Source organism: Pongo abelii, chromosome 7, assembly GCF_028885655.2.
Source record: "Pongo abelii isolate AG06213 chromosome 7, NHGRI_mPonAbe1-v2.0_pri, whole genome shotgun sequence".
Taxonomy (NCBI): domain Eukaryota; kingdom Metazoa; phylum Chordata; class Mammalia; order Primates; family Hominidae; genus Pongo; species Pongo abelii.
This window is the reverse complement of record NC_071992.2, coordinates 110,231,449-110,245,441: the sequence shown is the minus strand read 5'-3', so window position 1 is coordinate 110,245,441 and position 13,993 is coordinate 110,231,449. Positions and strand designations below refer to the sequence as shown.

General features: G+C 36.6%; 1 protein-coding gene and 1 pseudogene across 1 annotated transcript in view; one reads left to right on the top strand and one right to left on the bottom strand.

Annotated features, from left to right (window-relative positions):
• Positions 1-13,658, top strand: part of RAD54B (RAD54 homolog B) — a 126,693-nt gene extending 113,035 nt beyond the window's left edge. Inside the window, exon 15 of the mRNA XM_063726727.1 lies at positions 13,344-13,658. Coding sequence (XP_063582797.1) covers positions 13,344-13,402 — 59 coding nt within the window. The 3' untranslated portion in view covers positions 13,403-13,658. The remainder of the gene's footprint in view (positions 1-13,343) is intronic.
• On the bottom strand, positions 6,509-7,082 carry LOC112134616 (small ribosomal subunit protein eS4, X isoform-like; annotated as a pseudogene).
• Positions 13,659-13,993: the final 335 nt, after the last annotated feature.

Below are 13,993 nucleotides of genomic sequence, written 5' to 3'. Positions count from 1 at the left end.
TCTCCCCCTCACTAACTACACTTCATTCCCACTCTCCCCCTTGCTGTACCTTAAATGCTGAGTGTGCTTCTGCCTCAGTTTTTCCCATGGTGTCCTAGAGCCTGGCCCATGGTGAGTATCTGCTCAGCAAGTTGTCGAGGACTTGAAGAATGGTCAGCGGTGTCCAACCTTTCTATGGAAACAAAGGGAAATGTGGGACAGGAAAAGACCACTGGATGAGTACAAACACTTTCTCTGTAGTGGAGGCACTAAAAAGTGGCTTTGAGATCAGTTAGATATATTGTCATATTGTCTTTGGCAATAAAATTCTTAGAAGGGGTTACACCCTTAAAAGATGAGAAAGAGCTACATGATTCAGAGGGTTGACCAAATGCCAAAGAGCATTGCTGTCCATTTGTTTCCCACACACTGTGAACCACCATTGACTGTGCAGAACTAGAGCCTTAAAAAACATAATGGGCAATAAAGAAGGCTCTGGTGCCTGTGTATTGAGATGGGATTGAGATCAATAAATTTTTCTATCACTTGCTAACAATCCATACCCTTTATAAAACTTTCTAGTCCCTTTAATAAAGCTAATTTGGGAAGCAAACACTGTAAATTCCCCCTCTAATCTTGGAACTCAGTAACCTCCAGTATTTAGTTTCCATGCAATAAGTTAACCTCCAAAGGGTGGAAAAGTTTTTGGAAATCCTTGTTTAGAAAGCGTTGCAGACATAGGAATAATTAATATATAATTTAACATTTGATGAGACAGCAAGTCCAGAATGATTACTCGCTTAAGTTGAAAGGGAGATAAAAATCTAATTACAGGACAATATTTTAAAGGTACCTATGTGAGACTTACCATTGAGACACGGTCGCTTCACTTATTTTCTCTGTAGCAAAGTAGACCTTTGGCATTTCTGTTTTTCCCCAGCTCCTGATCCACAAAACTTCAGCCACAAGGCTAGACAGAAATTCACACTGCCCTGTCTTATGCTGCATGGCAGCTTTCTCAGTAAGACATCAAAGGAACCTGGCTTTAGTTACTGCTTTGAACTAGACTAGAAATTGTTTCCACTAACTGTGCTGGAGAGCGCCCGTCATGCCTATACTCCACCGTGAATATATTGAATAGCGTTGCCAGACAGAAACACATAATGGAAAGCTGCTTTATTTATCTGAAGCTCTGCAAAAGAAAGAAATTTCAGAGCTTAAAGAGGAATCTCATGTACTTGCTTCTTATGAGAAATATTACCATAAAAATACCATTTCTGTCATCCAAGGGGGAGAAAGCTGTTTTCAGTTGTAGGAGGGACGTCCAGTGGAACCTAATGGTTTGTCTAATTCTGGGCTTAAAAAGGACTTTATATTTGAAAAGTGATGTTTGCAGCAATCTTGGCCTATCCCAAAAGAACCAGAGTCTTCATCTTAATTAGATAAATAGAAAGTCAGCATCATTGCAATACGATGTTCAAAGCCCTTGGCTTGGAATCAGCAGATTTGGAGGTTCTAGTCAGAACTCTCCCATTGATTTGGCTTCTGATTGTATGGAAGTCTTAATTTTTACACTTTAATAATAATAATGAGTCATTCATTGATGGCTTACTATGTGCCAGACATTTTGCTAAATGCTTTATATGCATTATTTCATTTATTCCTCTTGTCAATCCTAAGACATGGGTATTATTATTATCCTCATTTTACAGGGAGGATACTGATGCCTAGAAAGGTTAAATGCTTCCCAAGAGTACAATGCTAAGAAGCTGGATCTGATCCCAGGTTGATGTGGCTATAAAACTTGTTTGTATGCACCAGCCTTAAATTCACAAGCTAAATGAAAATTTAAGGATATCTCATAGCAGTCATCAGTGTGATGAACTGTGGGCTTCTACCTTTTATGGCAGGATTACTTGTTCTCACATTAAGATATATTTACCAGGAACCTGGTTTAAAAAATGCAAGGATTTAGGAGCTTATGAAAAAAAAAAGGAATAAAAGATAAGCAGAAAGATTAGGCCTGTTTGTTAAATAAATTTTAAAAAGGTTATATATGGTAGATTTTAAAGAAGTGATTGTTACTGAGGATACCCATGAAAAAGATTTGTAATTTTATCTAATTATTTATCCTGATTAAAGAATGTGGTGGTCAAGAAATATCAGCAGATAAGTTGGAAACAAAACAAAAGGCAAAGGGGAAAATACCGTTTTGTGAGCATGGCCTGCTGGTGGCAGCAACAGATCACAACAATTATCTCCCATCACATCAGGAATTCCAGGCATGTCTTTAAGCACACAGCTTCCTGTTTTTATGAGATTTCAAATCACAGGCTGCTGTTATGATGGCTATAAAAACTGGCAAATCATTCTAGCTATCAATATGATTGACAGGATTATTTTCCACAGCATTTTATATTGTCAGAGCTTTACACTTATTTTCTCCCCATGGGTTGTGTTGGTAGGGGGGAGGGTATTAAATATTAATTAAATGAAAAATGAGCAAACTTTAAAGTTTGATGGAAATAGTCTGTTGAAATCAGTGACACCTTAGTTATTAACTTCTGATTTTGTTGTAAGATGAATATAGGTTTAATAAACAGGCTTTTGCACAGAATTATTTGTTTTGTCACTGAATTTTTTTGCGAGACCTCCAGTAACAATTTTTCAGTTCTCCATAAACATTATTAAAGGATTTTTTTGACTTAAATAGCTTTGAAAACACAAAACATTAATGTTTATTCCATAAGTAGCAGACAGTGAAAACGTATGTTTTAGTTACTTTATTTATGCCTGAGGAAATACCCATAAAGAGAAATTCTCAACTGCTGCAGTGCCTGAGCCTTTGATGAAGGCCAGCCTCTGGTCACCAGGTGGAGCTGTGGACTCCTAGCTATGGACTCCAGGTGGAGCTGTGGACTCCTTGGGGGCCCAGGTGTAGAAGGGTCATGTGGTCAGACAGTGATGCTTTGACCTGGATGTTGCTTTCTGTCTGGGTAGCTTAGTACTGGAGGCTTCCATATATCTCAGCCTGGTTTCTGCCTCTAGGGTGGGAAGAGTTTGTGCTGCTGAGGAAGATGAATTAGAAGACCCACTCTTTTTGTTAGTACTGTGTGAGCAGACCACATCTGGGTTCCTGTAATGGAAGGAACAAATACTGAGGCTTCCAGAATGCTAAGTACCTTTTAGGTAAAAGGGGATCTGTTTGAAAGTTGGACCTGGGTGGAGCCCTTTATTGTGAGAAATATGATCGACCTTCCTGGACATGTTGAGACTTCAGTCATTCCTATACCTTGAGATGTTGATGGCACAAAGTGGGTGCTCTATATAGGTGAATTAACTGGATAAACGAGAGAATTAAACAAATAATAAAATGCAAGGTAACTCCTTTCATTTCCTCAGTAAGAAGCTCTATGTCTCATCTCATTCATTTATTAATTCATTTGCCATACAGTGTTTGAGAACTTACGATGTTCTAGGTTTTTAAAAAAATGCCGAAATTCAGAGATGCTTATTTTCATTTCTGCAGGTTCTGCCATCTATAATTTTGGTGTGAGGAATGAGTTAGGAATCTAAATTTTAGAAACAGTTGCCCAATTGTAATAACACTTAAATAATCCATTCTTTCCCTATTGATTTTCCTGTTCTTGAACAGTATTTTAATTAATATGGATTTCAAGATTTATTATTAGGAGATCAAATTCCTCTGTAGTATCCTTCTTTTTCAGTATTTTATTGGTTACTCTATATCAGTTATTTTTCTGGATTAATCTTAGAATTATTTTGTCAATTAATTTTGAGAAAAAAATGAGATAATTTAGAGTATTCATCCAGGAATATGGAATGTCTCTCTAGATATTTATGTCTTCTTTTATGTTTCTAGGAAATGTTGTGTTGTTTTCATGTAGAAGAAAACATTCCTAAACATCACTGGCTTCCTTAATTAGTTTACATCTAGGTGCTCAGTCATCACCTCCTCAGAGTAGCCTTCCTAACCATTAACCGTACTATTTGTTTTTTTGTGGGTTTTTTTTGTTTTGTTTTTTTTCTTTAAGAAACAAGGTCTCACTTTGTTGCCCAGGTTGGTCTCAAGCAATCCTCCCACCTCAGCCTCCCAAAGTGCTGAGATTACAGGCATGAGCCAGTGTGCTGGGCTGAATCCATGCTGTTTGAATGGCATACTGCCCACCCCTGCATAAATATTTTCCTCCATTTTTTTTTTTTCAAGGCAAGGTCTTACTCTTGTTGCCCAGGCTGGAGTGCAGTGGCGTGATCATAGCTCACTGCAGTCTCGAACTCCTGGGCTCAAATGATCCTCCCAGAGTGCTGGGATTACAGGCATGAGCCACCACACCTGTAATTTTTTATCGTGTTAAAATGTACGCATAACATACCTCCAGTTTTTTGTGTTAAAATACATATAACATTTACAATCTTAACCATTTTAAGTGTACAGTTCTGTGGTATTAAATACGTTCATAATGTTGTGTAACCATCACCACCATCCATTTCCGTAATTCCTAAAAAAATTTTTTTAAATTTATTTTATTTTTCAAGACAGGGCCTTGCTTTGTCACCCAGGCTGGAGTGCAATGGCATGATCTTGGCTCACTGAAGTCACAACCTCCTGGGCTCAAGTGATCCTTCCATCTCAGCCTCCCAAGTAGCTGGGATTACAGGCATGCAGCACTATGCCCAGCTAATTTTTGTGTTTTTTGTGGAGACATGGTTTTGCCCTGTTGCCCAGGCTGGTCTACTGGGCTGAAGCAATCTGCCTGCCTCGACCTTCCAAAGTGCTGGGATTATAGGCGTGAGCCACCACACCCAGGCTAAAATTTATTTAAAAATTTTAAAACTTTTAAAAGAGATAGAGTTTCATATTGCTTAGGCTGGAGTGTAGTGGCTGTTTGCAGGCGCAGTCATACTGCACTATATCCTCGAACTCCTGAGCTCAAGTGATCCTCCCGCCTCAGCCTCCCAAGTCATTGAGACTACAGGCACACGACACCACACCTGGCTGCCATAACTCTTTTTATCTTGTAAACCTGAAACTGTACCAATGAAATAACAACTCCCCATTTCTTCCTCCCCTCGGCTTCTGGCAACCACCACTCTACTGTCTGTCTCTATAATTTTGACTGCTCTAAGTAACTCATATAAGTGGACTTATATGGTATTTGTCTTTTTGTGACTGGCTTATTTCACTTAGTATAATGTTGTCAAGGTTCATCTCTGTTGCAGCATATGTCAGAATTTCTTTCCTTTATAAGGCTAAATATTATTCCATTGTAGTATATACCACATTTTGTTTATCCATTTATCTGTTGATGGACACTTGGATTGCTTCCACGTTTTAACTATTGTGAATAACTTCTATGAACATGGGTTTACACACATCTCAAGACCCTGTTTTTAATAATTTTGGGCATATACCCAGAAGTGGAATTGCTGGATCATATGATAGTTCTATTTTTAATTTCTGGAGGAACTGCTGTGCTGTTTTTCACAGTGGCTGTGCCATTTTACATTCTTACTAACAGTGCACAAGGGTTCCAATTTCTCTACATCCTCACCAACACTTATTTTCTGTTTTTTTTTTTTTAAATAGTAGCCATTCTAATGGGTGTGAAGTAGTATATCATTGTAGTTTTGATGTGCATTTCTCTAATGATTAGTGATGTTGAGCATCTTTTCAGGTGCTTATTGGCCATTTATATGTCTTTGTTGGAGAAATGTCTATTCAAGTTCTTTGCCCGTTTTTTAATTGGATCTTTGGTTGTTGAGATTTAGGAGTTCTTTATATATTCTGGATATTAATCCTTGTCAGATATATAGTTTGCAAGTATTTCCTCTCATTCTGTAAGTTGCCTTTTTACTCTTTTCATGCACAAAGTTTAAAATTTTTCTTTAAGTCCAATTTGTCTATTTTTTTCTTTCGTTGCCTGTGCCTTTGGTGTTATATCCAAGAAATCATCGTGAAATCCAGTGTCATGAAGCTCTTGCCCTTCTAAAAGTTTTATAATCTTAGGTCTTACACTTAGGTATTTGATACATTTTGAGTTACTTTTTGTAAGTAATGTAAGGTAAGGGTCCAACTTCCTTCATTTGTATGTGGATATCCAGTTATCTCAGCACTATTTGTTGAAGAGATTATTCTTTACCCATTGAATGGTCTTGGTACCCAATTAAAAATCAATTTACTATATATGTGAAAGTTTATTTTTGGACTCTTAATTCTAGTCCACTGATCTATACATCTATCCTGTGTCATCACTACATGTTATAATTACTGTAGCTTTGTAGTAAATGTTGAAATCAGGAAGTGTGAGTCTCCCAAATTTGTTCTTTTTTTGATATTGTTTTGACCATTTAGGACCCTTGAGCTTCTATTTGAATTTTAGGATGGGGTTTTCTTTCTTTCTTTTTTTTCATGCTGTATTATCTTTAATTAAGTACAAAGACCTTTCTAACATGTAACTTAGAGACCATTTTACCCACTGATTTGGCTGCCAGTCTCTTGTCTCTGTCTTCAGCAGTGGCTGCCCTTGCCAATGTCAAAAATGTTGGAGAGACTGGTGATAAAGCTGTTGCCATTGGCATCTTTCACATGAACCACATCAAAAGATCCAAGATGTCTTTTCTCTGTTGGTGATCACACCAGTTTGTCTCAGATTAGCACGTCCAGTAACCATACGTACGCTACCAGTGTCAAACTTGAGGAGATCAGTAATCTTGCCAGTCTACAAGTCAGTCTAAATGGGGTCATTCACCTTGATGAGGGAATCAGGGTAGCAGATGGTGAAAGCGTCATGAGTCACCAGATGAGGGATTCCTTTTGTGCTCACCAAGGTTTTTCTCACTTTGCACAACTTGTACTTTGTCTCCTGGGGTGTAATAGGATGAACAGCGAAGTGACCCTTAGTGTCATAGATTAGATGGAAATGCTCTCTGGTCTTGTCAATGCTGATGACATTCATGAAACCAGCAGGGTAGGTTATATCAGTTCAGACCTTGCCGTTAATCTTAATGAACCGCTGCATGCAGATCTTCTTTTCTTCATCTCCTGTCAGGGTATACTTAAGTCAGTTCCTTAGGAAAATGATGAGGAGAGACTCTTAACTTGTAGGGACCAGTGGATGTACAAGGAGCAAACATACCGGTTAATTCATCCAGCATCCAATGCTTTGGGGCTGCTGCTCACTTCAGATGCTTCTTGGGACCACCCACACAGTGTAAAGTTAGGCCGTGCCAAAAAGACAATGATGAAGAAAACATTTCTCTGGCAGGCAGACCCAGTGTTCACCTGTCCTGGACTTGCAGTCCATGTTCCTGGCCCACCTGTAGCTCTGGTCTGGGAGGAAAAGCCATTTCTCTTAGGGTTGGAGGACGTTTGGCCAGGTCAGAGATAAAGTGCTTCCTGCCAGCGGCACCAGATCTGCCCCCACCCAGCCTGTACCCTAGCCCAGCATTTGCTTTTCTCCCTGGAGCCTGGCCTGGCCAACCACAGAGGCTGCAATCCCTTTGCCTCTTCCCAGCAGTCCCCTGCCGGCGTCCCAAGACCTGAGACGGCCCCAGCCTAGGCAGGATAGAGGAAAATATGTCCCTGGATGGGTTTTTCTATTTCTGCCAAAAAAGTCATTGGATAATAGGGATTGCACTGGATCTGTAGATCACTTTGGATAGTATTGTGACATCTTATTAAGTCTTCTAATCCATGACTATGAGGTGTGTTTCTATTATGTCTCCTTTAATTTATTTTAGCAATGTTTTGTATTTTTTTTGCTTAAGTTTTTTACCTCCTTGATTGATTCATAAGTATTTTACTCTTTTTGATGCAGTTTTAAGAAGAATTGTTTTTGTAATTTCCTTTTCCAAAAGGAACTAACTAGTTCATTGTTAGTATAGAGAAATGCAACTGATTTTTGTCTGTTGATTTTGTTTCCTGCTACTTTGTTAAATTCACTTATTAGTTTTAACAGTGTTTTTGTGGAATCTTTAGGGTTTTCTACAGATAAAATCATATCATCTGGGAACAGAGATCATTTTACTTCTTTTTTCCAATTTTGATCTCTCTCTCTCTTTACCTAATTGTCTGGCTAGAACTCCAGTACTATGTTACTATGTTGAATAATTGTGGTGAAAGGAAGCATCCTTTCTTTGTTTTCTTTTTTCTTTTGAGATGGAGTCTCGCTCTGTCGCCCATGCTGGAGTGCAATGGCGCGATCTTGGCTCACTGCAACCTCCCCTCCCGGGTTCAAGCAATTCTCCTGCCTCAACCTCTTGAGTAGCTAGAATTACAGGCATCTGCCAACACACCCAGCTAATATTTGTATTTTTAGTAGAGACGAGGTTTCACCATGTTGGCCAGGCTGGTCTCGTTCTCCTGACCTTGCGATCTGCCTGCCTCAGCCTCCCAAAATGCTGGGATTACAGGCATGAACCACTGTGCTTAGCTTCTTTGTTTTCTTAGAGGAAAAGATTTTAGTCTTTCGTCATTGAATATGATATTCACTGCAGGTTTTTCATATATGGTTTTTATTATGTTGACATAGTTTCCATCTATTCCTAGTTTTCTTCAGTGTGTGTGTGTGTTTTTTTAATCGTGAAAGGGTGTTGAATTTTGTCAAATGCTTTTTCTGCATCAATTGAGGTAATCATGTGTTGTTTTTCCTTCATTCTGTTAATGTGTTGTATTACATTGACTAATATTTGTATGTTGAACCATTCTTGAATTCCAAGAACAAATTCCACTTAGTCGTGTCATATAATACTTTTAAGATGCTGCTGAATTTGGTTTGCTAATATTTTGTTGAATATTTTTATATCAGTGTTCATAAGGAATATTGGTCTGTAGTTTTCTTATAGTGTCTTTGTCTGGTTTTTGGCATCAGAGTAACACTGACCTCAAAGACTGAATTAGGAAGTGTTCCTTTCTTTTTAATTTTGAGATTAAAATTAAAGATCCTTCTCAAATCTTTCTGTAAAAATTAAAGAAAATTTTTTAAAATTAAAGATTTGAGAAAGATTGGTTTTAGTTCTTTAAATGTTTGATAGAATACACCCCTGAAGCCATCAGGTCCAGGGCTGTGCTTTGTTGGGAGATTTTTGATTACTGATTGTCTCCTTACTAGTTATGGGTCTATTCAGATTTTCCATTTATTCATGATTTAGTCTTGGTATGTTTTGTGTTTCTAGGAGTTTGTCCATTTCATATAGGTTATTCAATTTATTGGTGTACAATTGTTCATGGTATTCTCTTTCAGTCTTTTAAAATTTCTATAGAATCAGTAGTAATGTCCTTACATTTCTGATTTTTATAATTTGAGTCTTCTCTCTTTTTTTTTCTTAGTCCATTTGGCTAAAGATTTGTCATTTTTGTTCATCTTTTTGAAGAACCAACTTTTGTTTTCATTGATTTTTCTCTTTTGTTTTTCTCTTCTCTATCTCTGCTTTGATCTTTATTATTTTCTTCCTTCTGCTAGCTTTGGGTTAATTTGTTCTTTTTTATTTTTTGAGACGGACTCTTGCTCTGTCACCTAGGCTAGAGTGCAGTGGCGTGATCTTGGCTCACTGCAACCTCTGCCTCCCAGGTTCAAGTGATTCTCCTGCCTCAGCCTCCTGAGTAGCTGGGATTACAGGTGCCCGCCACCACGCCCAGCTAATTTTTGTATTTTTAGTAGAGATGGGGTTTCACCATCTTGACCAGGCTGGTCTTGAACTCCTGACTTCGTGATCCACCTGCCTCGGCCTTTGAAAGTGCTGAGATTACAGGCATGAGCCACCGCACCCGGCCTCTAGTTCTTTAATTTGTAAAGTTAGGTTGTTGATTTGAGATGTTTCTTGTCTTTTAATGTAAGTGTTTAAAGCTATAAATTTCTCCCTTAGCACTGCTGTCATTGCATCCCATAAATTTTGGTATACTGTTTTTTTATTTTCTTTCTCCTGTAAATATTTTCTAATTTCCCTTGTTATTTCTTCTTTGACCCATTGGTGATTTAAGAGTGTGTTGTTTAATTTCCACAAATTTATGAATTTATGTTATTGATTTCTAACTTCTCGTTGTAGTCAGAGTAGATACTTTGTATGATGTCTATCTTTTTAAATATGAGACTTAATTTGTGGCCTAATATATGGTCTATTCTGGAAAATGTCCTATGTGCACTTGAGAAGAATGCATATGCTGTTGTTACATAGAATATTTTGCATATGTCTGTTAGATCTATTGGTTTATTGATCTAATAGATAGTATAATATTATATATAATACAACATATATATAGTGGTGTGATATGGTTTGGATTTATTTCCCTGCCCAAATCTCATGTTGAATTTTAATCACCAATGCTGGAGGAGGGGCCTGGTGGGATGTAATTGGATCATGGTGTTGACTTCCCCTTTGCTGTTCTCATGAGAGTAAATGAGTTCTTATGAGATCTGGTTGTTTTTAAAAGTGGGTAGCACCTCCCCCTTCACTCTTCCTCCTGTTCCAGCCATGTAAGACATGCCTGCTTCCCCTTTGCCTTTTGCCATGATTGTAAGTTCCCCGAGGCCTCCCCAGCCATGCTTCCTGTATAGCCTGTGAAACCGTGAACCAATTAAACCTGTTTTCTTTATAAACTACCCACTCTCAGGTCGTTCTTTATAGCAATGTGAGAATTGACTAATACAGTGTGTGCTTATATATATATTATATATATATATTCAATAGATTGGTTGGTTTTTTGTGTTGTCTAAGTCCTCTATTTCCTTACTTATCTTCTGCATGATTGTTCTATTCAATATTAAAAGTAGAATATTGAAGTTCCAACTATTATTGTAGAACTGTCTATTTCTCCCTTTAATTCTATGAGCTTTTGCTTCATATTTTGATGGTCTGTTATTAGGTGTGTAAATGCTTATAATTGTATTGAAGCTTTTTGAATATATACATGCGTGTATATATTTCTCTCTCGTAATCTTTTTTGACTTAAAGTCTCTTTTGCCTGACATCAGTATAGCCCCCTCTGCTCTCTTTGGTAATTATTTGCATAAACTATCTTTTTCCGTACTTTTGCTTTCCACTTATTTGTGCCTTTGGATTGAAAGTGAGTCTCTTGTAGATAGCGTATATTTGGAGCATGTGTTTTGATCCATTCTGCCAATATCTGTATTTTGACTGGAGAGTTTAATACATTTACATTTAAAGTAATTATTATTAATTACTTCTGTAATTTTGCTACTTGTTTTCAATTTTCCTGTAGCATTTTTGTCTCATTTCTGTCATTGCTGTCTTCTTTTGTAATTACTTTTTCGTTAGTAGTAAAAATTTTGAGTTCCTTTCTAATGTCCTTTTGTGTATAACCTATAGCTATTTTCTTTGTGGTTACCATGGGGATGACATTTAACATACTAAAGTTATAACACTATTTTGAATTTTTACTAGTTTAACTTCAATAACACATAAAAACTCTGCTTCTTTATAGCTCCATTCTTGCCCCTTTCAGTTGTTGATGTTACAAAATTACATTCTTATACATTTTGTGCCCCAAAACATAAACTAATAATTCTTTTAAATGCTTTCATCTCTTAAATAATACAGAAAAAAAGTTACAAACCATTGTTACAAAAATGCTAGCTTTTCTAATTGCCTGTGTATTTACCTTAGTTGAGATCTTTATTTCTTCATATGTCTTTGATTTACTGTATAGAACTATTTAATTGCTTGCATGGCAGATCTAGCAGTAACTAACTCTCATAACTTTTATTTATCTAGGAATAGCTTATTAGGTTGGTGCAAAAGTAATTGCAGTTTTTGCCATTTTTAAAAGTAATTGTTATTCTTTTGAAGAATAACAAAAACTGCAATTACTTTTGCACCAACCTAATAATTTCTAACTTTTTTAAAGGACAATTTTGCTGGATATAGGATTCTTGATTAACAGGTTGTTTTCTTTTAGCACTTTGACTATATTGGCCCACTACCTCTGGCCTCCAAAGTCACAGATGAGAAATCTGCTGAGAGTCTTATTAAGAATCCATTTTATGTGATGAGTTACTTTTGCTGCTTTCAAGATTCTCTCTGTCTTGAAATCATCTTTCTTGGAATTAATTGAGCTTATTGGATGTTTATATTCATACCTTTTATCAAATCTGGGAAGTTTTGAGCCATTATTTCTCCAAATATTCTCTTTGCCCCTTTTTCTCTTTCTTCTTGTTTAATTCTGACAATGTGTATATTAATCCACTTGATGGTATCCAACATGTCCCTTTGGCTCTGTTCACTTTTCTTCAACCTTTTTTTTTCTTTCTGTTTCTCAGACTAGATAATTTCCATTGTCCTATCTTCAAGTTCACTGATTCTTTTTTCTGCATGCTCAAATCTGCCTTTGAATCCCTTTAGTGAACTTTTAATTACAGTTATTGTACTTTTCAGCTTCAGCAATTCTTTTTGGTATCTTTTTAGGTTTTCTATCTCTACTGATATTTCCATTTTGTTTATCATCATTTTTTTGACTTTCTGCACATCTTCCTTTAGTTTTTTGAGCATCTTTGAGACAATCGTTTTAATCATTGTCTAGTAGCTCTTCCATCAGGTCTTTTTCAAGAACAGTTTCTGTTGATGTATTTTTTTTCTTTTAATGTGCTAAACTTTCCTGTTTCTTTGTATTCCTTTTGATATTTTTGTTGAAAACTGGACATTTGAATCTAATAATGTGGTAACTGTGGAAATCAGATTCTCTGGAAAACTCCTTTTGCCAGGGTTTGCTGTTTCTGTTATTGTTGATTTATTTATTTTTTTATTGTGGTAGGTTGTCTCTTTACCAAGGATCATCCTGAATATTAAACTTAAGGTTTTCTCAGGTCTTCTCTGAGCTTGTACCTTTCCCTGGACATGTGTGGTCACTTTCTCATTTTTCTGATGCAGTTGTTTTTGAAAGTCATAGTCTTTAAAGTCTGGATCCAAAAAAAGACAAAAAGGAAAAGTGAAGAAAGGAGAAAAAAATGGTGCTGGCCTTTTAAATCCATTGAAAGTCACTTCAGCTGGAGGGGGAGGGGCTTGCAACAATGAGAAGGAGTGAAATAGCAATGGTCACCTGCCCTTTGTCTGCACATCTGTGATCAGAAGCAGCTATCAGTAATCTGAACACAGATCCCCAGTATTTGGAGAACAATGCTTGTTTTGCCCATTCTGGCTCCAGCAAGCTGTGTGTAAGCTGCTCCAGCAACACATACACAGCTCTCAGCTATGGTTAAACCAGACACATTCTGCCAGTATAATTGTTTTCTAGGTGGGGAGACAAATTTCTGGTGCTCCCTACTCTGCCATTTTTCCAGAATACTCCCCCTCAATCACTTTTTTTTTTTTTGCTTTATTTTTCTTCACAGCACTTACTGTCTATCATAGTAATTTGTTTTATGTGCTCCATCTTCCCAATACAATGTGAGCTTTGTGTGGTTGGAGACTTTGATGTCCTAGTCATTGCTGTATCCCCAGCCTGGAACAGTGCCTGACACATTCTAGTGAGTATTTGTTGAATAAATTATACCCACTACTCCTATCTTTCAAATGTTAACATTTTGCCATATTTATTATAGATTTTTGGAGAGAAAGAAAACGATACAGAGATAGAGTTGAAGCCTGCTCTGTATTTATCTCTAGTCCTATTACCCATTTTTCTTCTCTGAGTCAATTACTGTCAGAGGTTTAATGTTTAACAGCTTTATAAATGTTCATATGCTTTTATTTCACATTTATGTAATATAATTACTATCTATAACTATTTGCTTTTATTTTTAAATTTCATGGTAAATGTGTATATAAAAATAAGTAATACATATATATGTTTGCAAATTGTCTTTTAAATAAATTTTTATTTGACAAATAATAATTATATATATTTATAGGGTATAATGTGATATTTTGATACATTAGGGAAGGATCAAATCAGGGTAGTTCACATATCCATTACCTCAAATGTTTATCACTTCTTTGTGGTGAGAACATTTAAAATCCTCTCTTGTAGCTATTTTGAAAT